This window comes from Micropterus salmoides, unplaced genomic scaffold (genome assembly GCF_014851395.1).
Source record: "Micropterus salmoides isolate LMB-PRFRI ecotype aquatic unplaced genomic scaffold, ASM1485139v1 Ms_hic_scaffold_10, whole genome shotgun sequence".
Classification (NCBI taxonomy): domain Eukaryota; kingdom Metazoa; phylum Chordata; class Actinopteri; order Centrarchiformes; family Centrarchidae; genus Micropterus; species Micropterus salmoides.
In genome coordinates this window covers 13,357,331-13,377,979 of record NW_024040041.1, presented here as the reverse complement: position 1 = coordinate 13,377,979, position 20,649 = coordinate 13,357,331, and the positions used below count along the sequence as shown (strand labels likewise).

The 20,649-nt window shown below is 40.7% G+C and overlaps 1 protein-coding gene across 1 annotated transcript; it reads left to right on the top strand.

Annotated features, from left to right (window-relative positions):
• Nucleotides 1-535: 535 nt before the first annotated feature.
• Nucleotides 536-19,883, top strand: slc17a7a (solute carrier family 17 member 7a). The gene is made up of 13 exons (XM_038697519.1): nucleotides 536-662; nucleotides 10,847-11,099; nucleotides 11,604-11,722; nucleotides 12,051-12,165; nucleotides 12,272-12,359; nucleotides 12,638-12,724; nucleotides 13,193-13,335; nucleotides 13,520-13,669; nucleotides 15,604-15,736; nucleotides 16,415-16,525; nucleotides 16,861-16,988; nucleotides 17,115-17,184; nucleotides 17,270-19,883. The coding sequence occupies exons 1-13, from the start codon at nucleotides 601-603 to the stop codon at nucleotides 17,563-17,565; spliced, it is 1,755 nt and encodes a 584-aa protein (XP_038553447.1). The 5' UTR covers nucleotides 536-600; the 3' UTR covers nucleotides 17,566-19,883.
• The last annotated feature ends 766 nt before the right edge of the window (nucleotides 19,884-20,649 follow it).

Sequence of the window (20,649 nt, the reverse complement as noted above, 5' to 3'; positions counted from 1 at the left end):
TTGCTGAGCATTGCTGATTAATTCACATACATTTGCTTTTTCCAATATGGGGCTTTGGTGGGATTGAACATCACCTACCCCTTATTATACCCCCCTTATGTTATTGTTGTGCAGATACATTTCATACATATCATTTGCTAGTCACACATCCTCTCTACTTTAAATTAAGTAAGGATTTTGTATGTTTCATTCTTTAAGAAATAATACATTTTCTTAAAATGTATTAGATTATAGTGTAGTATGGTGTTATCTGAAGTCCTATGCTGGTTTGACAAGTCCATTCATTCAATCTCAGTTACAGTAATCAAAACATCCTGAGCTATTGAAAAAAATAATTAAGAGGCTGCAGGCCTTTTATATGACAAACATACATATATAGGCCTATTATTATTATTATTATTACATATTCCCATAGACCACAAGCTGCAAACAGTGAACTACGAAGGCCTGCGCCTGGCCCATCTGAGAGCGAAGTGGAGGCTGGTGGAGGTAGGGAGGGATGAGAGAGAGAGAGAGAGAGAGAGACGACGGTGCGCGTTCACCCAGGACAGGAGGGCGCGCGGGACATCAGCACACCGGCCGGGTCAAGAAGCTGCAAGGATGGAGATTCGACCAGACAGGTTTAAGGCAGTCGCGGGCAAAACTCTGGGGAAAATTCACAGGTACACACCTATTTCATATATTCCTGACTCCACCTCTGACTTTTCCCCATTCTAAAGCGCTTGTTTTGTTGTGCGGCACACATCAGTTCACCATGCTGCGGAATCCCTTCCTCTCTCCTCCAACCAGTAACTCACTGCTGGAGAAAAAGTTTGTTCTGTATTGATTTTTGCTGGGAAAAGAGGCGGCTGTTGGTTTTAAGCGCCAAACATGTTGTATGTAGCTGCAAAAGTCCTGCTTTAAGCAGCACAGCACAGTGCAGTGAATGGATTGACAGAGGTGGGTGACAAATGCTGCTAGTGGTGAAGAGGGTGTTTGCTTTGATTTCGTGGATATTTCATTTTTTTACTTGGTACCTTACGGGAAAAAACAAGCTAATTATTGCAGAAACTAGAAGTCAATTATGGAGATGTTATCAGGATAAAATGTGCAGTGCAAGTGCAGTGAACTCACTGTAAAGTGCATGTGGGACCGGAGGGTTTTGTTCTCCTTGTGGTTGGATGTTATATTGCATTTATTGATTTCTAAAAACCATGAAAGATTCTGTTTCTCTTATCAGATTTGACCCAGTTCAAAGTGGATAGAGTTGAGGAGTAGATGAGACGGTTACATAATGTTCCCGTGCGTTATTAGCAAGACTTGGAACCTATCTATCTATCTATCTATCATTTCATCCTCTGACAGAAGTTATTTCCTTCTTTCTTTGATTCATTTTTCATTGAATTTACCAACTTTAAGTTTATGAAATTTAATTTTAAATAACAAAGCCAATGCTTTAACCAGCTGGTTGATCAAAAAGAGACAAAGAAACAATAATAATTATCATTATCAATTATCAATAATCATTATGCAAAGCTGTGTGAACATTTAATATTTTGGGGTTGTGGCCAGTTTATTTGGACAAAACAAGCAATTTGAAGATGTTACCATTCGCATTTCTTTCACTGTTTTCTGACATTTTCTGAAATAATTGCTGCCATAAAAGGAATCTGTACTTTTGTATTACCTCTACAGCCTTTATTTAATACACACAGTGGCTCTTTGAGAGGTTTTATGAGGAAATCCATGGCTCAGCAAGACCTTGACTGTTTCATGTCTGTGCCGGTGTAATTTCTAAAGAAAAGACCAACAAATATTGCTGCAGTTTCTTATTCATAAATGTTTTAAAGTGTTGGATATATGTAAATAAATTGCATATCAATACAAAAGTTTCAACACAGATTGGTGTGCTGACAATATTTCAGTAAAAACGAGAGATTAAAGACACTGGTTGAACCTCATGCAATAGCCATTGCTTTAAGCTTTCCTCTCTCAGGATTTGAGGTAGCAACCAAACGTATAAATCCCGTCCTGAAATAGCCTGTTTTTCAGTCCAGCTGTCGAGCCACGCAAATCCCTAAACTCTCCCCTCCCACTCACTCCATCCCAGCCCATGTCACTTCCTCCAGCCGCTCCCTCCATCCTCCATCCATCCATCCATCCACTGAGCCACTGAGACACCAACACAGACAACTTTCAGCCAATCGGGGTCTCCCAGATTAACAGACATGCAAATCTCAGGCTTTTTTCTCTATTACTGGTCATGGGCCACGCATGTGCACGGCCACAGCTGATGCTATGAGAGATGTGATGTATAAGATTGAATCCAGATTGGTTTTAGTGGGCATTTCCTCAGCTTAGCCAGTGAACTCTGAGTTTGTGTGGCTGCAGTGTCAGGTGCTGGCAGTGGTTTCAATAGAAAAGTGAATATGTTTGGTGGAAAATGTATGTTTTGAGGCATGCATCTGTGTGTGTGTGTGTGTGTGTGTGTGTGTGTGTGTGTGTGCGCGTGCATGCGTGTGTGCATGTGTGCATGTGTGTGCGTGTGCATGCGTGTGGTGTGTGCGTGCGTGTGTGTGCGTGTGTGTGCTTGTGTGTGTGTGTGTGTGTGTGTGTGTGTGTGTGTGTGTGTGTGAATATGTAGCATCTTAAATGGGCATCCCTGCACTGTGTGAATAGATGAGTGTGTCTGTGTGCAATCTCACCACCTCACAGACAAAATCCCTCCTGATGAAAGCAGCCAGGAGTTCATCTATTATTTAAACATTTTCTCCATCAGAATGCATCTCCTGTTTCTATATTAAACTCCACTAGGTAAGCATAAACTTCAGCACTGTAAGGTCAAGTGCTCTCTACATCTTTGCTATCAATCTTCCCTCTTTTAACATTGTTAAATGAATGCATAAATATCATCTTCTCATCTCCTCGTGCCAAGGAACAACTCCACGGCACTACATGAAATATAATCATACACCACCTGTCTTCTTGTTGACCATTTTGTTAATTGTTAATCGTATCCCATGGACATTTTGCATCTCATAACAATGCCAGATATAGATATATTAAAAGACTTTCCAAGTGAACCGGCCGTTTGTTTGCATCAGCAGGATTGCATGTCTACACAAGGAGAGCTTGTGTTTCACTGTGCACAAGGCAATACAGAATATAACAGGTAATCCATTTTTAATCCATTTTACTTGCGGGGGAGTGCTACATTTTCACTTACCATACAGTGGTCTGAAAAGTGGTCTAAATAATACATTCAAATAATAATAAGATGAACTAACCTATTTTGTTTTTACCATTTGGGCTTTGGCAAAGAACTTTTAATTGTTCATTTCAATTTAAGAATTATTGTCAAACATCATATTATATATTACATTATGTTCTTGACATTAATACTTAAGTACACCCAGAGCAGAGCAAAAAAAAAGTCTGGTGTAAAGTCTTAACTGATGCAGTGCTGTGAAAAGCAAAGCTTAGGAAAAATCTATTTTAACATATGATATGTTATAAAGATGACTGCTCTGCTGGCAGTCATTGTAGTTGAGGCAAAGAAACATCACTCAGTGAATCCTGGGAGCAGGTGAGGTGCTTTGGGAGACGTCAAAATGCCACGTTTGAGACACTTTTGTCTTTCTATGCCAAGGTGTCACTCACTATTGTTGTTTGTGGAGGCGGCTGTGTGTACACAGGTTTATTAAAGGGTCTATAGAGATGATCTGTCAGAGCAGCTGACCAGTTTGGAAAGTCAGCCTCAGCCACACAGCATGCCCAGTTATTGGCAGCGATGCTGTTTGTATCCCTGATATCAGTAATGCTTCAATATGTCACCATCACACTTTGTTGGCTTTAACACTGTGGCACACAAACTATCTGGGAAGCAAAGAAGCAGGGAGACAAGACATTTTTTTAAGATGACCCAGCCACTCTTTGTTTGTGTGTGCATATGCAGTCAGCACTCACCCAGTGATTGAGTTATGCTATGAGAGCATTTAGATAATAAGTCTATGAAGGTCACACGTGTGGGTGTCTGAATGTTGTGTGTGTGTCCAAAGGAGAGAGAGGGAAAAAGTGGTGTGACAGGATGGGGAGGAGGGTGTCTCCCTGGGTGACACAGTCCCACTGAGACCCAATCTGTTCACTTCAGGGAGAGTGAGAGGCTCATGTTGGAAGGGGGAAACACCACTATCGAAATTACAAAATAGCTACAGAAATTGCAATTTAAAAATTGAAAAACAGTCGTAAAGCTACCGCCCACATATCAAAACACCTGACCTACAAATATAGGGCAAATAGGGGGATATCTTTTTTTTAGAAGACATGAGGAAAGAAAAGCGTGGTTTACATACAGCACAATGGAGAATCAATTCAGCACACGGATGTGGACAAATGATGGCCTGGACGTCTGGCGTTATATAATATTTTTTACTGTCAACCTCCCTCACTGTCTCTCGTTCCCTCTCTATCATCCTCTTATGTGAGGATTATGCAGAACGCTCTGTGAATTGGTGAATTTAATATACAGGGTAACAGAAGTCCCAGGTCACCAACCAGCACGTGAGAGTCGCGGTCTTATTTTGTTATAGCTGATAACTTATTGCAAAATCACAAATTAGGCAAAATTGTAAATGTTTTCTCACTATTTAAAAACAAAAATAATTCAGTAGAAGTGGCCTCCAGACAGATCGTCACTTCTTTGACCTCCTTATGAAAAAGAACAGTAATGGCTGTAAGCATAAATAGTACCTAAGGGGTTTCACATAAAATATGATTTAAATTAGTTTGAGCTTAAGGGGTGCTTAAGTGCTCCAATGATTAGTTGATTATTTGATTATTTCATTAGGTGATCTACAGAAAATTAATTGTCAACTACTGACTAATCAAACAATAGTTTTTATTTTAATGTTTTTAAAGCAAAATTAGAGCTACAGAATAGTTACAGATTGTTTACAGATTATAAATTAGCAAATGTGAGTTTTTCTATGTCACATTTAAGATTAAACTAAATGTTTTTTACATTAAAAATTTATAATTTCTTTGTTTTATAATGGTAAATCAAATAATTTTCAGATTAACGATAATAATCGTTAGTTTGTGCCCTACTTAACATCTATTAATATTCAGTCAGAATCAGAAATGATCAGAAATAATTTATTGATCCCCGAAGGGAAATTCTGTATTACAGTTGCAAACACTGCACAAGGGCAAAGGAATATAATAAAGATAGTGGTATATAGAGAAGTATAGAAATATCAGAGTAAAAATATAAAATAAAATTATATAAGGAGTGTGGATATGTACAATATTTACATAGTTAAAGGAATTGTTATGGTGAACAGTAATAAGGAATAAATAGTAGCAGCAGAGTATTGCACTATAATTTAAGCAGGTGTTATTGCACAAGGTGTAAATGCAGAAAAAAAGCAGACTGTTTTTGGTAGATTTAATTAAAGTTGTTCATTGAATCAAAGAGTTAGAATTTCCGTGTGTAAATGTGTTCAAGTCTTTTCATTTGTTATATTAAATCACTTTGACTGACTTTGTCAGTTTTTATGTTGTACGTTGAACTTTGCCTCTTGTGCTCGGGTGAGGAGCACAGATATGAGCACAGTTTGAGGTGTGAGTAGTAACTGAGTCTCTGCTGAGCCTGTTACTATTGTGATTATGATATTTCAGAAAGCCTGAGGTCACGGGACTCCTGCCTGCTCATGCTCTCTCGCTCATTAATTGTTGCCAGCTGAGACCAATTGAGGCCTGGCCATACTACCTAGAGAAGCTACATCAGCTGAGTGGAAGCCCATGATATTGTGAACCCCACATGAAGGCAAATGTCTATGGACAAAGTTTCTCTTCTCTATGTGTACCTCAAACCTGTACTTCCTCAGAGATAAAGCAGTTTTTACCAACCAACATGAAAGATGTCTTGTGCTAGCAGGCAAACATGCTGACAGATGCTGATTTATGTCAAGATTTGTTTGTGAACTGAAAGTACCAGAAAACTCTTCCTCTGCCACATTAAAACACCACATTAAAAGAAGGAGACCCTCAGATAGTCAGCTATTTTGAGACATTTACACTGAACTAGGGTGAGATTGCCCTTTAGTGGGAAGCATCTGTAATTAAAGGTAATTCTTGCTGTGGGCTGTCCTCGTTAGCTGATAGCGTATGTGTAGGTGTCAGGCTGCAATCTGTTGTGAGGTTTAATGAGGATGCTCCTGCAACCTTCACTAACTCTGAAGTAGGATACTGATCTCCATTCAGGTTAGTGTGGAGAGCATAGCAGTGTGAGTGCAGCCAATGACTCATCAGCTTTTTGAACAACATACATTGCACTGTGGTGGACATATTAAGGCTCCTTGGCCAGGGCGCCTTCCACCAAAGATATCTCATGTGATGTAGCTGAAACAAGAATGAAGTTAGTCCTTTTGTTCACACCACTCAGTCAGTCAAACAGGTCATTTCTAAGAGAAACTGACTGTTTACCCAGCTCTGTACAAAAAAATATCATGTGTTTGTAACAGATGTCTGAAACTGGAGATTTTAGACATCATCTCAATGTTTACTAGAAGAATAAAATAACTGCATGTTAAGTTGAAGCAATCAGATCTTTTAAAGGACTAAAAAAGTTTAATCAAAGGCCAGCATGAATTCAGTAGTGTGTCGTGATGGAGGAGGAAGCATGCTGAACCACACCCAGCGCTAGTCTGTCCCACCATATTCATTTCCGGAAGTAAATCATTTTTGTAATCCTAATCTGAACGTTGTGACAGATTAAGAGAGAAAGAGAGAGATGGAGAGAGAGAGAGAGAGAGGATGCATCCTCTCTAATCTCTTATAAATTCCAAAACGTGGCTCAAAAATACTACTTTTCTGTTGTCTTTATGTTTTACTTGACAAGCAGAATATCTCACTGTGGACCCAGGTTTAATTTATACATCATTGTACTGCCATATGTTTTTTCTTTTCTGTCTATTGACGTATTGCAGGGATGTATAAAGAGATTAGGCAGAGTCTGATGTGTGGAAATGGGGGAGGGAATAAATTCCACATGCATACATTAGAAATATAACGACTGGATGGATGCAACAGAGTGTATATGCAGAGATGCAGACAGACAGGCCAACAGATAAATAGATAGTGACATTTTATGGTGGAAAAGCTAGAGTGAATAATTTATCTCATCCAAAAACACATCAATAATTAACCAGTGCCAGAGTGTGGCTTGTCTTGCGTTAGAGTGTGTGAATGAGTTATCTTGGAGTTGCCGAGAGCCAGAGAGAGATGAATTGTCTTAAATGTTTGATTGAAAAACAGAGCAGCGTTCACAATGTAGTAAACACTTGTTTTTGAGGAACTTATTGAAGCTCAGATTTGAAACAACTTTTCAAAAATGCAACCGTCCTCACCACATGGAATGAATCTTTGTGGTGATTGTGCCCGTTTCTGTACATAATTCTCCAGCTCACTGACTAACTGGATCAACCCAGTGGAAATTGGACATCTGACACACAACTGCAATTCACTGTGAACTCACACATGCTTAAAACACACACATACTCAGGTTAAAGCAACTATACGCTGGAAAGTGTGGCACTATGTCGCAATTAATCTGAAAAAAGCGTATCTGCAGAAAGCATGTCTTTAAGTCTGCGGTATGCATGTATGTGTTTAACAGTGTGTGTGTGTGGGGGGTGTAGTTGAGAGTATGGACATTGTAATATACAGATGGCCACTCTCCTGACTTCTCTGTTTGACTTCTGTGGAAAAAAGTGACGCTCGGCATTCGACAAAAATGGGTCGAATGCCGAGCGTCAAACTGAGTAACAGCCTGAAATAACAACAAATTTTGGTCTCTTCTAAGAAAATCTGATTATTCACTTACATAATTTTAAAGTAAATGCAGGAGTTTCTTGGTTGGCAAGAAAAAATGTATTAGTAAGAAAATTAAAAAATATATAGATTTTTGAAAATAACACTTCAAATATTGATTACACTGATTTGTAAACATGTCAGCGCTTCTGCTTTTTTTTACAAAATGTCCTTTTCAGTTAATCAGCATATTGCATATTTTAAGCAGGCCATCCATAATACCAAAATGCATGCCTTTTTCTACTTAATACTTACTAATAATCTCTCTTTTTTCATCTGTCTGTGCACTTACTCCACCTGAATAGCATCACAGTACAAACACACGAGCCTGTCCATTTAGTAATATGATGTGGTTAGATTTCGGTCTCCAGAGAGCTCCTGCTTGTGTCTCTCGGACATCTTGAACAACACCAATATAGAGCAGAAGGTCCCAGGCATCCTGACTCCTGAAGGAGCAGACACTGGTGGGATGTGCTGTCGTGGCTGGTGCTGCTCCTCGGCTAGTGACAGCTGCTTCCACACGGGGCAAGCTGAGTCAGACATAACCCCAATATGGTTCGTGTTGTCTCTGCATGGAGGTGTGTGTGTGTGTGTGTGTGTGTGTGTGTGTGTGTGTGAGAGAGAGAGAGAGAGCGTGTGTGAGAGAGAGAGAGTCTATGGAAAGCAGTAACATATTTTTTTTAATTGCTCCACACTGATAAACACTCAGTGAGAGCCATGTTGTCAAGGTGTGCATGAAACATTAAGAGAAGACTTAGATCATTGTTTTGCTCAAAGATGTCTACTGACAACGTGCCACCATGTTTCCCGCATTTCAAGCTTTTGACCTGTCCTGTTCCCGATGCTCCCAGGAAATCCCTCTTTCAGCCACTGTTTCCATGTTATGTAATTTTGTCCCTTAGCGAAGGCGTGCATCAGTATCCTCACTGTCACCTCTCCCTCTTTTCATTAGGAATGTCTCTCTGTGTTCCTGTCTGTTTTTTTAATTTAATGGGCTTTTTTTTCGTATTCTGGAGTTGGTTTGTTGTGCACAAAGAGGAACTGCTAGCAAGACTTTATTTCCTAAAGTTACTCCAACACAACACCGAAATTACCTTTTAAGTACTTACATTATCTCACAAAAGTGAGTACATCCTTCACATGTTTGTAAATATTTGATTATATCTTGTTGTCCATTTATGTTTCGTTGATACGTGCAAATGATTCAGCAGTAATACCTGCTCATTTACAGAATCTCACAAAAGTGAGTACACCCCTCACGTTTTGTTTGATTATATATTTTCATGTAACAACACTGAAGAAATGACACTTTGCAAAAAAATGTAAAGTAGTGAGTGTACTGCTTGTACAACAGTGTAAATTTGCTGTCCCCTCAAAATAACACATCACACAGCCATTAATGTCTAAACTGCTGGCAACAAAAGGGACTACACCACTAAATTAAAATGTCCTAATTGGGCCCAAAGTATTTTGTGTGGCCACCATTATTTTCCAGCACTGCCTTAACCCACTTGGGCATGGAGTTCACCAGAGCCTCACAGGTTGCCACTGGAGTCCTCTTCCACTCCTCCATGATGACATCACGTAGCTGGTGGATGTTAGAGACCTTGTGCTCCTCCACCTTCCGTTTGAAGATGCCCCACAGATGCTCAATAGGGTTTAGGTCTGCAGACATGCTCGGACAGTCCATCACCTTTACCCTCAGCTTCTTTAGCAAGGCAGTGGTCGTCTTAGAGGTGTGTTTGGGGTTGTTATCATGTTGGAATACTGCCCTGCAGCCCAGTCTCCGAAGGGAGGGGATCATGCTCTGCTTCAGTATGTCACAGTACATGTTGGCGTTCATGGTTCCCTCAATGAACTGTAGCTCCCCAGTGCCGGCAGCACTCATGATAACCAAATAAGTTTATCTTGGACACAGGACATGGTTCCAGTAATCCATGTCCACAGTCTGCTTGTCTTCAGCAAACTGTTTGCGGGCTTTCATGTGCATCATCTTTAGAAGAGGCTTCCTTCTGGGAGGACAGCCATGCAGACCAATTTGATGCAGTGTGCAGCGTGTGGTCTGAGCACTGACATCTATTTCCCAAAGACAACGAGAGAACTTGTCTTGTTGAACCGCTGTATAGTCTTGGCCACCGTGCTGCAGCTCAGTTTCAGGGTCTTGGCAATCTTCTTATAGCCTAAGCCATCTTTATGTAGAGCAACAATTCTTTTTTTCAGATTCTCAGAGAGTTATATGCCATGAGGTGCCATGTTGAACTTCCAGTGACCAGTACAAGTGAGTGTGAGAGCGATGACACCAAATTTAACACACCTGCTCCCCATTCACAGCTGAGAGTTGTAACACTATGAGTCACATGATGCCGGGGAGGGAAAATGGCTAACTGGGTCCAGTTTGGACATTTTCACTTAGGGGTGTACTCATTTTTGTTGCCAGAGATTTAGACATAAATGGCTGTGTGATGTGTTATTTTGAGGGGACAGCAAATTTACACTGTTATACAAGCTGTACACTCACTACTTGACATCGTAGCAAAGTGTCATTTCTTCAGTTTTGTCACATGAAAATATATAATCAAACAAAACGTGAGGGGTGTATTCACTTTTGTGAGATTCTGTAAATGAGCAGGTATTACTGCTGAATCATTTGCACGTATCAACAAAACATAAATGGACAACAAACACAATTATCTCCATAATATATTCTTGCAGTATTACTCTGGAGCAGTTCATCCCAAGCACGCTGTGTAAAGTTTTATAAAGATAACCTAACTGTTAACCTGTTAAACTGTGTTTGACTTACGAGTGGGCCCATCATTGCAAACTTCTAAATCCAATATGTTTCAAATGGAATTTTGTTGTGTACAATTTTAGAAATAATTCACTAAAGCCTTAGAAATCTCTGGAAGCCTTTGGATCCACAATATTTTGTGTAAGCGCAGAGGCTGCCTCATAGGTCTCCTTTCCTGCACGCTCTCTCTGTGTCTCACCTCAGGCTAATTGAGAAGCGGCAGCCCAATGGAGAAACCATTGAGTTATCAGCGGAGGGCCGTCCTGAGCTGGTGGAGGAGAAGGAGATGCCGGTGGTGGACTGTACCTGCTTTGGCTTGCCGAGACGGTACATCATCGCCATCCTGTCTGGCCTGGGATTCTGCATCTCTTTTGGCATCCGGTGTAACCTGGGTGTTGCCATTGTTAGCATGGTCAATGACCACACTGTCTACAAAGGCAACAAGGAAGTACTTGTGGTAAGTGGCAAAACTAAAATCAAAGCTCTTGAACCAAACTTTACTGTATCCAGCTATCTTTGACAAGGATTGCATTATTATACAAGCTTCACATATATCAAATTGTATTTAGGATTTGTTTCTGTTTCTGTATGGCCTGCTTTATTGGACTTGATTAATGCCACTAAAGATTTTGTTACACACTGATCTCAGGCCTCACTTCATAAAGTGAACATAAGCATATTTTGTAAATTTGTGCCACCTTTTTCTTAATCACAACTTTTTGGAACTTAAAAGCTTTTTTTAATGTATTATTATAACCACAGATTGACCAAATTTATAAAGCAAGCTGAGAATACATCAAAATAAATTAGATGGGTGTCATGCTTGGGTAGACAAATGTGTTTATATTTGACTACCCTTTTAGTATATTACTTTGTGAAGTTCAGATGACAGTGATCTCCTCTGTGTTAGAGTACATTTCAAATTAAATTAAGTTAAAATCATATATATTCTTTTCTCCAGGCTGCGCAGTTCACCTGGGACCCTGAGACAGTGGGGATGATCCACGGCTCCTTCTTCTGGGGCTACATCGTCACACAGATCCCCGGGGGCTTTATATGTCGGAAATTTGCAGCCAACAGGTGAATGTCTTCACATTTACAATATATTTTCCAATATGGGCATTACTGTAATCTGGTCTACTATAAGTTAGTTGTTAGTTGTAACAGTTGGGTAATTGTGCTGGATATGATTGATGAAAAAAGAATGATTTTGCTCTTTCTTGGATACATCTCCCAAACATTGAGTTGTATCAAACCATACAACAATTCTGAAAAACTCCAGTGATATAAGACCACAACCATGAAGCTTCATCCTTTATCAGTGGAGCGTTTGTTGTTATTCTTGTGCTGTTGTTGTTACTGTTGAATCCGATCTGAGGTGGCTTTTTTTGTCTTTTGTGTGTTTAAGAGTGTTTGGCTTTGCCATCGTGGCCACATCCACCCTCAACATGCTGATTCCATCTGCAGCTCGCTGCCACTACAGCTGCGTCATACTGGTCAGGATATGCCAGGGCCTTGTTGAGGTACTGTTTGTGTGTGTGTGTGTGTGTGGGGGGTACGCTTGCAGGACTCTGTGGAAGATTGTTCCTATATGCATGAGTGTTTCGCTGACTGTATTGTATCCTTCAGGGTGTATCATACCCAGCCTGCCACGGAATCTGGGCCAAGTGGGCGCCTCCTCTTGAGAGAAGTCGATTAGCCACAACAGCCTTTTGTGGTAAAGTTTCACGCCTTACTGACACATTTTCCAATATTTTGGTATCTGCAGAAACTTTGGGATATCCTTAAGTTCTGTGAGTTTGAACATGAGGTTGTGAAGATGGAGGCACCAGAGGTTCCTTCAAAGTATAAGAGGGTAAAAGTACTGGACATGTGAATTTCCATGGCCACTTAATAACAATATATATACAACATTTTGAGCGCAGAAATGATTCTATGATAATACGGACAAATTAATAATTTGTTGCTTTTCTTTATGTTATGATGTGTTCTCAGGATCCTATGCAGGGGCGGTGGTGGCCATGCCTTTAGCTGGGATACTGGTGCAATACATTGGGTGGCCTTCAGTATTCTATGTCTATGGTTAGTATTGTTTCGCTTACAGTACTATGACTGTTCAGTAAAGTAATACATTAATACATGCTTGAACTCAAATGCAAATGTTTCCATATCCATGAACTGTGTGTTTCTGTCGCTCACAATCAAGACTGAATGGGCGGAGCTTTTATGTGAGTCTCAAGGATTTATTTTTGTGATTTGATTTTACCTTCAAAATCTTTAAGTGTAAGGTTAGGGGCTTTCATGTTTTGCAATGTTATCATTCAACAGCATGTCCCGAGCCCCAAATTTCCTCCCAGCCTACTACTGCTATTGTAAAGCTTGTAAAGTTGAACTTCACAACCTTAACGGCAGCCTGGAAGGAAGTCTGAGTAGTTACTTCTCATTTACTTTCTTTCTCTCTCACTACTGTACCTTTTACATCTAGCTCTCTTTGCTCTTTCTCTACCGTAACCATGTCTGTGGCTTTCACTCTCTCTCTTCCTCTCCCAGGCAGCTTTGGGATATTCTGGTATATGTTCTGGATTCTGGTGTCATATGAGAGTCCCGCAGCCCATCCCACCATCACACCAGAGGAGAGGAAGTACATTGAGGATGCAATCGGAGAGTCTGCGTCATTTCTTAATCCACTCCATGTATGGCCCTATATGTTATTCATGTGTAGCCTATTAATCACACTGAGAATCTCTTAGACCTACACACAGACACAGATAGCGTGGATGTATATGTTAACACACACACTCAGCTGGCTCTCTAGTTACTGATCCATCTCAGTGAAGTCTCTGGATCCCTGTAATATCTTATTCCTTTTGGTGGCAGAAATTTAAAACCCCATGGAGACACTTCTTCACCTCCATGCCAGTCTACGCCATCATCGTGGCCAACTTCTGCAGGAGCTGGACCTTCTATCTGCTGCTCATCAGCCAACCGGCCTACTTTGAAGAAGTCTTTGGCTTTGAGATCAGCAAGGTGAGAGTATATCGATCTGTAAAGCTAGACTTTATTTACAGAAGCTATAGTTTTTCCAGAAAATGTCCTTATATGTTCACAACTGGACACAGCTATGTCACCTACTTTACTGGAAAGTATAGGTGTTAGGGTTTTGCTGAAGGGCACTTTAACCAAAGTTAAAGGGGAATTCTGGTATTTTTCAGCCTCTTACACTCATAATTTTTGCTTTTGTGATTATTGCTCATAATAACTTTGTACTCATCACCTCAACCAGTAAAATGTAGCATTAGCTTTAGGAGGCTTGCTGCACAATTCTTTGCCATGTCATGTTTACGAATCCCTACAGTGGAGTTGAAAAGTACAACATTATTATGACCCACAGTCAGAACAGCAACAATTAAGAAAATAAGACACAGGTTGGAAAATATAAGCATTCCCCTTTGCGGTGTGGGTTTGCATGTGTGTGTGAGTTCCAGACTCATCTCTGTAAGGCACTGCAAAGAGTGAAGATTCTGGTAACCCACTGATATTTGTGCATGTAGAACTGTTCTTCTTTTCCATGTTTAATTCAAAAATAAGACAGAGTAAGAGTCTGAGGGGTGGTGTAACAGACAAACAACTTTGGGGAGTCTTTTGCTTTAATTTAATAGGAGAAAGGTGAAGGTGACTAGAAATATGTGGAGAGAGGGGACAACAACCATGAACAAGCATTCTCTGCCAGACTTGATATACACTATATTGCCAAAAGTTTTGGGTTGCCTGCCTTACAACACAGAAGCATGTTTGTGAGGTCAGGTACAGATGTTGGACGAGAAGACCTGGCTCATTGTCTCCGCTCTAATTCATCCCAGAGTTGTTCTGTCAAGCTGGGGTCAGGACTCTGTGCAGGCCAGTCAAGTTCCTCCACATCTAACTGGCTCATCCATGTCTTTATGGACCTTTCTTTGTGCGCAGTCGTGTTGGAACAGAAAGAGGCCATTCCCAAACTGTTTCCACAAAGTTGGGAGCATGAAATTGTCCAAAATGTCTTGGTATGCTGAAGCATTAACAGTTAGTCAGGCAAGTACCTTTCTCCTGGCAACCACCAAACCCAGACCCATCCAATGGATTGCCAGACAGAGAAGCGTGATTCATCACTCCAGAGAATACATCTCCACTGCTCTAGTGTCCAGTGGCAGCGTGCTTTGCAATGGAAACCCATTCCATGAAGCTCTCTACGCACAGTTCTTGAGCTAATCCGAAGGCCACACAACATTTGGAGGTCTGTAGCTATAGACTCTACAGAAAGTTGCCGACTTCTGCGCAATGTGCGCCTCAGCATATGCTGACCCCACTCTGTGATTTTATGTGGCCTACCACTTCGTGGCTGAGTTTCTGTTGTTCCCAATCTCTGACACTTTGTTATAACACCACTAACAGCTGACTGTGGAATCTTTAGTAGTGAGGAAATTTCATAAATGGACTTGCACAGACGGCGACCTTTCATGGTACCACGCTTGAATTCACTGAGCTCCGGAGAGCGACCCATTCTTTCACAAATGTTTGTAGAAGCAGTCTGCATGCCTAGGTGCTTGATTTTATACACCTGTGGTCATGGAGGTGATTGTAACACCTGAATTCAATTCGATTCACAGGGGCAATATAGTGTATATATGGTCTTTGAAAATCATCATTATCATTATTAATATTTTCATTTAGATCACATTATCTCAGTTCAGGTCAAAGGAGCACCAATCAGTATAAAAATTTACTTTTATCCAGATCGATGTGCTAATATCTATGCTTATAAAACTAATCTGGAACTAAACTGAAACAGGACATTTTTAATCTTTTTTAACCTTCAGCCTCTTGTTGTTTCTAATACTCTAGTAATGAAAACACTGTTCTCGTGTCTCTTCTCATACACACATAACACAGTCTCTCACTCTCATACATACCCTTTCTTCTTCCAGGTGGGCATGGTGTCAGCTTTGCCCCATCTGGTGATGACAATCATCGTGCCTATTGGAGGCCAGTTGGCAGACTACCTGAGGACCCACAACCTGATGTCCACCACAAACGTCAGGAAGCTCATGAACTGCGGAGGTGAGAGTGATAAAGGGTGATAGATGGAGGGGGGTGAGTAGGAATGAAAAGAAGGGGAAGAAAGAAAGCTCAAGACAATACAAGAGCAGAAACTAAATAACACTGCATTACCTGAGTTTTACATCTCAAATTAGTCACACAAGTAAAACTCAACTGGACTACTGTTTGCAATATTTTACAGACATCCAGATACACGCACATCAGTTAAGCCAAACTGACTTCATCTTGTCATCAGGTAGAAATTAAGATGACACGTCACCTTTGCTGTAGTGAAAGCAGCACATCGAAAAATTTGAGACTTTGATAAACTAAGCAAGAAACTTTCTGTTCGGTGACACAGTGTGCAATGACATTAATAATATCGAAGCAAAGTGAGCAGCATTGCTGAAAAAAATAAAATTTAATAGGTGTGTTTGTTAATGATTCTCCTGAAATTTAAGGACCATGACATTTGTCGGAAAACTTTACAGCAGTAACTGTCATTCAGAGCACTTGAATCATATTGATATTTTAGCACAAATCAAAGCTTGTATCATGTTGACATGAACAGCATTTCTAACAACAGCAAATTACAACAAAATAAATGCACTTCTGTATATCAGATGACCAGAGTATAAAGTTGTGGAAAGTTCCTCATTCCTCCCCTCTTGTATTTGTTGTCACGTGGACGTGTTTCAGGTTTTGGAATGGAGGCCACCCTCCTGCTGGTGGTGGGTTACTCTCACTCAAAAGGTGTTGCCATTTCCTTCCTGGTCCTCGCTGTGGGTTTCAGTGGATTTGCTATCTCAGGTTGGAGATTTTATCAGATCTACTGTTATGTGTTATGTGCAGCACCTCTACACCTCGCTAATTAACATGTAATATCCATAGACTGTATAAAAAGCAATAAGCCAGCAAATAACCACCATTTATACACTTTGCCAGGCTGACTGTTTCCCCCTGTTTCCAGTCTTTACTGTAAGCTAAGCTAACCATATTCACTGTACAGATACAACAGTGGTATCGATCTGCTCATCTAACTCTGAGCAAGGAAATGAATAAGCGTATTTTTCAAAATGGCAATCTATTCCTTTCAGTGTTAAATACAAAAACAACTAACGCACAGTTTTTGTTCTTTCACTCAGGGTTTAATGTCAATCACTTAGACATCGCCCCTCGATATGCCAGCATATTGATGGGAATCTCAAACGGGGTGGGAACGTTATCAGGGATGGTGTGTCCTCTCATAGTGGGAGCCATGACCAAACACAAGGTAAAAAACATTCACTTGTATCGACTTTGTAATGCCACGTTTAAAATTTTAAAAATGTAAAATAAACAGAAAGGGAGATTAGGCCAACTTGTTCTTGAACTCACCTTTTTACCTTTGTCATTCCAGACACGTGATGAGTGGCAGTATGTCTTCCTTATAGCTTCCCTCGTTCATTATGGAGGAGTGATTTTCTATGGTATGACTTGACTCTGAACACTGTGTTTTGGGAGGCATGTGCAGAAGACTTTAGTCTAAACGCTGATCATATTTTTTCTCACTAGGAATCTTTGCATCAGGGGAAAAGCAGTCTTGGGCGGACATTGAGGACACCAGCGAGGAGAAGTGCGGTATCATCGGTGAGGATGAACTGGCCAATGAGACAGAAGAGCTCTACCGCGGAGGCGGGCAGTACGGGGCCATGAGCCAGCCAGTTGTTGGTTCTAACGGAGGAGGTGCCGGAGGAGGGGGAGCCGGGCCGGGATGGGTGTCGGACTGGGATAAGTCTGAGGAGTATGTGCAGCCGCCTGGATACAACTCTTATATGTATGGGGGAGAAGAGGAGAGGGAGTTGACATAGAAGATTGACGTGATGCAAGTTAAAGAAAAGAGGAAGATTGTTTTTGGAAAGGGATTATAAGAGAGCTGTACTGCTATAGTGAAAGGACCTGCTGTGTGCTTTTGTACAGTATTTACAATTGCACACATCAAAAGTATGGATCTGATTCATTTCATTGTCCGGGCTTGTGTTTGTGTGTGTGTGTGTGTGTGTGTGTGTGTGTGTGTGTGTGTGTGTGTGTGTGTGTGTGTTTGTGTCTGTGTGTGGGTGATGAGCTTTTTGCCTGTACAGCAACTCTCTCAAGCCACTAGCATTGTGTTGTATTTAAATTTGCCACACATTTACTTTTTTTGCTGGAAAACGTTTGAGCTTCCAACACTGTCCAAATGACGAAACACAAAACGTGACGTCACTACTGTACACTGCTCACACTCGTTCTGTCTCGTCTACATTACTCTCAAGTCTCTCTCCGACAAAACAATAAATCATATTGATCGTATGATGAATTCAGTACACAAACTAAAAGCAATCTTATCCAGACACTGGTGACGCATCCAGTTAATTTTCATTTGCCACTGAAACATCATGTTTCCAAAGCATGCATACTTAAAGTGTACTTGCATGTGGTACTTAACATGGATTCATTCATGTGCTAAGAATCGGTCATGTTTTAAACTATTCAAAGAGGTGGGGAAAGGTGCTTAGGTGTTGTATCAGTTTGTTTGTGTGTGGAAAGTAGCTGTAAAGCTTTTAAGCTTTTGTAACAACAGGCTCCCTTTTACGTGTGTGTGTGTGTGTGTGTGTGTGTGTGTGTGTGTGTGTGTGTACATTTGAACGTGCAAATGTGCATGTTTGAGTTTGTGCACAAAGCTGCATGTAGTGTCTATCTGAATCTCACCTGGGTCTGACCTAACTAGGTCACGTCCAGTCAGGCTCATGGGTGACATGAGTAATCACCTGACATTTGTGACTTTCCATTTGGTGTTTATGCTCCCATTAGAGAGGTGGCCCAGAATGACAAGTAGAGTGTAATAGTTGCTTAACTGATCCACTGCTTAATCAGTGTGGAACAATATCATATTGTTCCTGGGCATTGCAGCACGTGTTGCCCCTGTTTTTGCCTTTTTCTGTCTCTGTGGCTGCCTCTTCCCACCTGTATCACACAGGATGTTCTCCGTCTTCTCCTCTCTGTTGGTTCTGTTTCCACGTTTTTAGTACCTCAGTGTCAGACATGTTTGAGTTGGTGGGTCAGAGCTTTTCAGATAGTCTGTGTGTGTGTGTGTGTGTGTGTGTGTGTGTGTGTGTGTGTGTGTGTGTGTGTGTGTGTGTGTGTGTGTGTGTGTGTGTGTTGTTGTGTTGGGTGCAGGTGGTGAAAAATTGTGCGGTGAGCATGATTTAATGGGCACAGCAGTGCAGTACTCCGCCATCCCTCTCTTCCTTTTACACACAAACACACACAGCTAATTTCATGCAAGTACAGTCAAGTGCACCATGCACAGTGTGCAGCGGGAGTGGTGGCACACTATTTGGTATCTACATGGCGGTAGATGTGAAGGTTTGGTAACAATCATGGCCAATCACATCCGCTCCTCTCATGCCCTTAAGAAGCAGCACCCTCTCCATCTTGCCGCACTGACAGCTGGGTGCGGGAGTGGAGAGTCCAGAGGTGCTTCTCCTGAGAGCACGCTGCCATTCTCATACAGGAGTGGAAGTGTCGTATTGTACAAGCTGCACAGTTCAACTCTTTGCACCTGCAGATGCAGCAGATAAAGCCATGCACACACACACAAACACAACTTTATGCGTGTACTCACAGGTAAAGCCAACAGTCATTTTTTAATGCATTTGCAGACAGCTCTTTTTAAGATCAAGAATCGAATTATCTTTTGCTGATTCAGGGTTTGTGGTTAGAGCTCATCTTTATGAGAGAAAAATACATTTCTGGAATGTTAAAAAAATAACGTATTTGATTTAAATGAGGGTGTAATGGTAAAATGTGTTGGTATGTCTATGAATTATTTTAAAAAGTGATTAAAGCAAATTACCATTTTGTTTAGAGCGAGACGTCCAAAAGACACGAATGAGTATTCCTGTGAACAATTTTATTTTTAAGTGTTGTATCAGTGTATTTAATCAAGTTTCTCTTTGTCTCAGTTTATGGCTGTTCCAATGTCGTCCTCCTCCTTTTTGATGAAATGTGTGGTGGTGGTGGGAATCAGTGTGAAAAAAAAGAAAAGGAAATTGTCTTATGTAAACATGCAAAAATGTGGAACATATTCTATGTATAAAAGATGTATATGTGAGATATCCTTGTGTATAATAAAATTTAAGCAATTTAAGATGATGTCACTATTTCAGCACAATCACAAAGTCAGGTTTTATCACCTACAGGATGATGAGTCATTAAATTAATGCTGAATATATTTTTTACATCATTACAGCAATGTCAGTTCTCTGTCTTTCTCTCAGGACAGATGGATGCAGGATTATCTCTGTGATTTTAGGCAAAGATTAGATAGGAGAGCAGATGCACTCAGTGGGAGAGTGAGGGAGAAACATGAACGTCACAAACAAGGGAAGTGAGGATGTCGAACCAGAGGGTGGGGCACAGTGTCTGCTCAGTGTGTGTGCGCCGACAGTTTTTTTTTTAACATCACGGTTGAGCCTCTTTCAATCAGCGGTGTTTTTCCTAATAATTAAAAAATAATTCCTGTTCGTTTCGCTTCAGTCTGGTCTTTTTTTTTAAAGAATTATCCGGAAGTGAAAGCAGTGTCATGTTGACGCTTCCTTGACGGATTAAATGCAGCGTTGCACCTCCTCACTGAGACCACTAGATGGCAGTAAACTCGCTCATTATGTGGTGGGGACATCTTTAGAGGTTTACTGGTTGTTATAAAAAAAAAGCTCTTAAACCTGTAATAACTTATTTTGGGGGGACTTTGGAAACAAGCAGTGAAAATAACTAACATTGTGTCATCTTTTAAATGAATATGGCGGATTTATTACCAAACTGCCTGTTCTAGTTCAAGTTCAAGTTCATTTTTATTTATATAGCACATTTTATAGCAGCCAATGACTGACCAAAGTGCTTTACAGAACAACAAA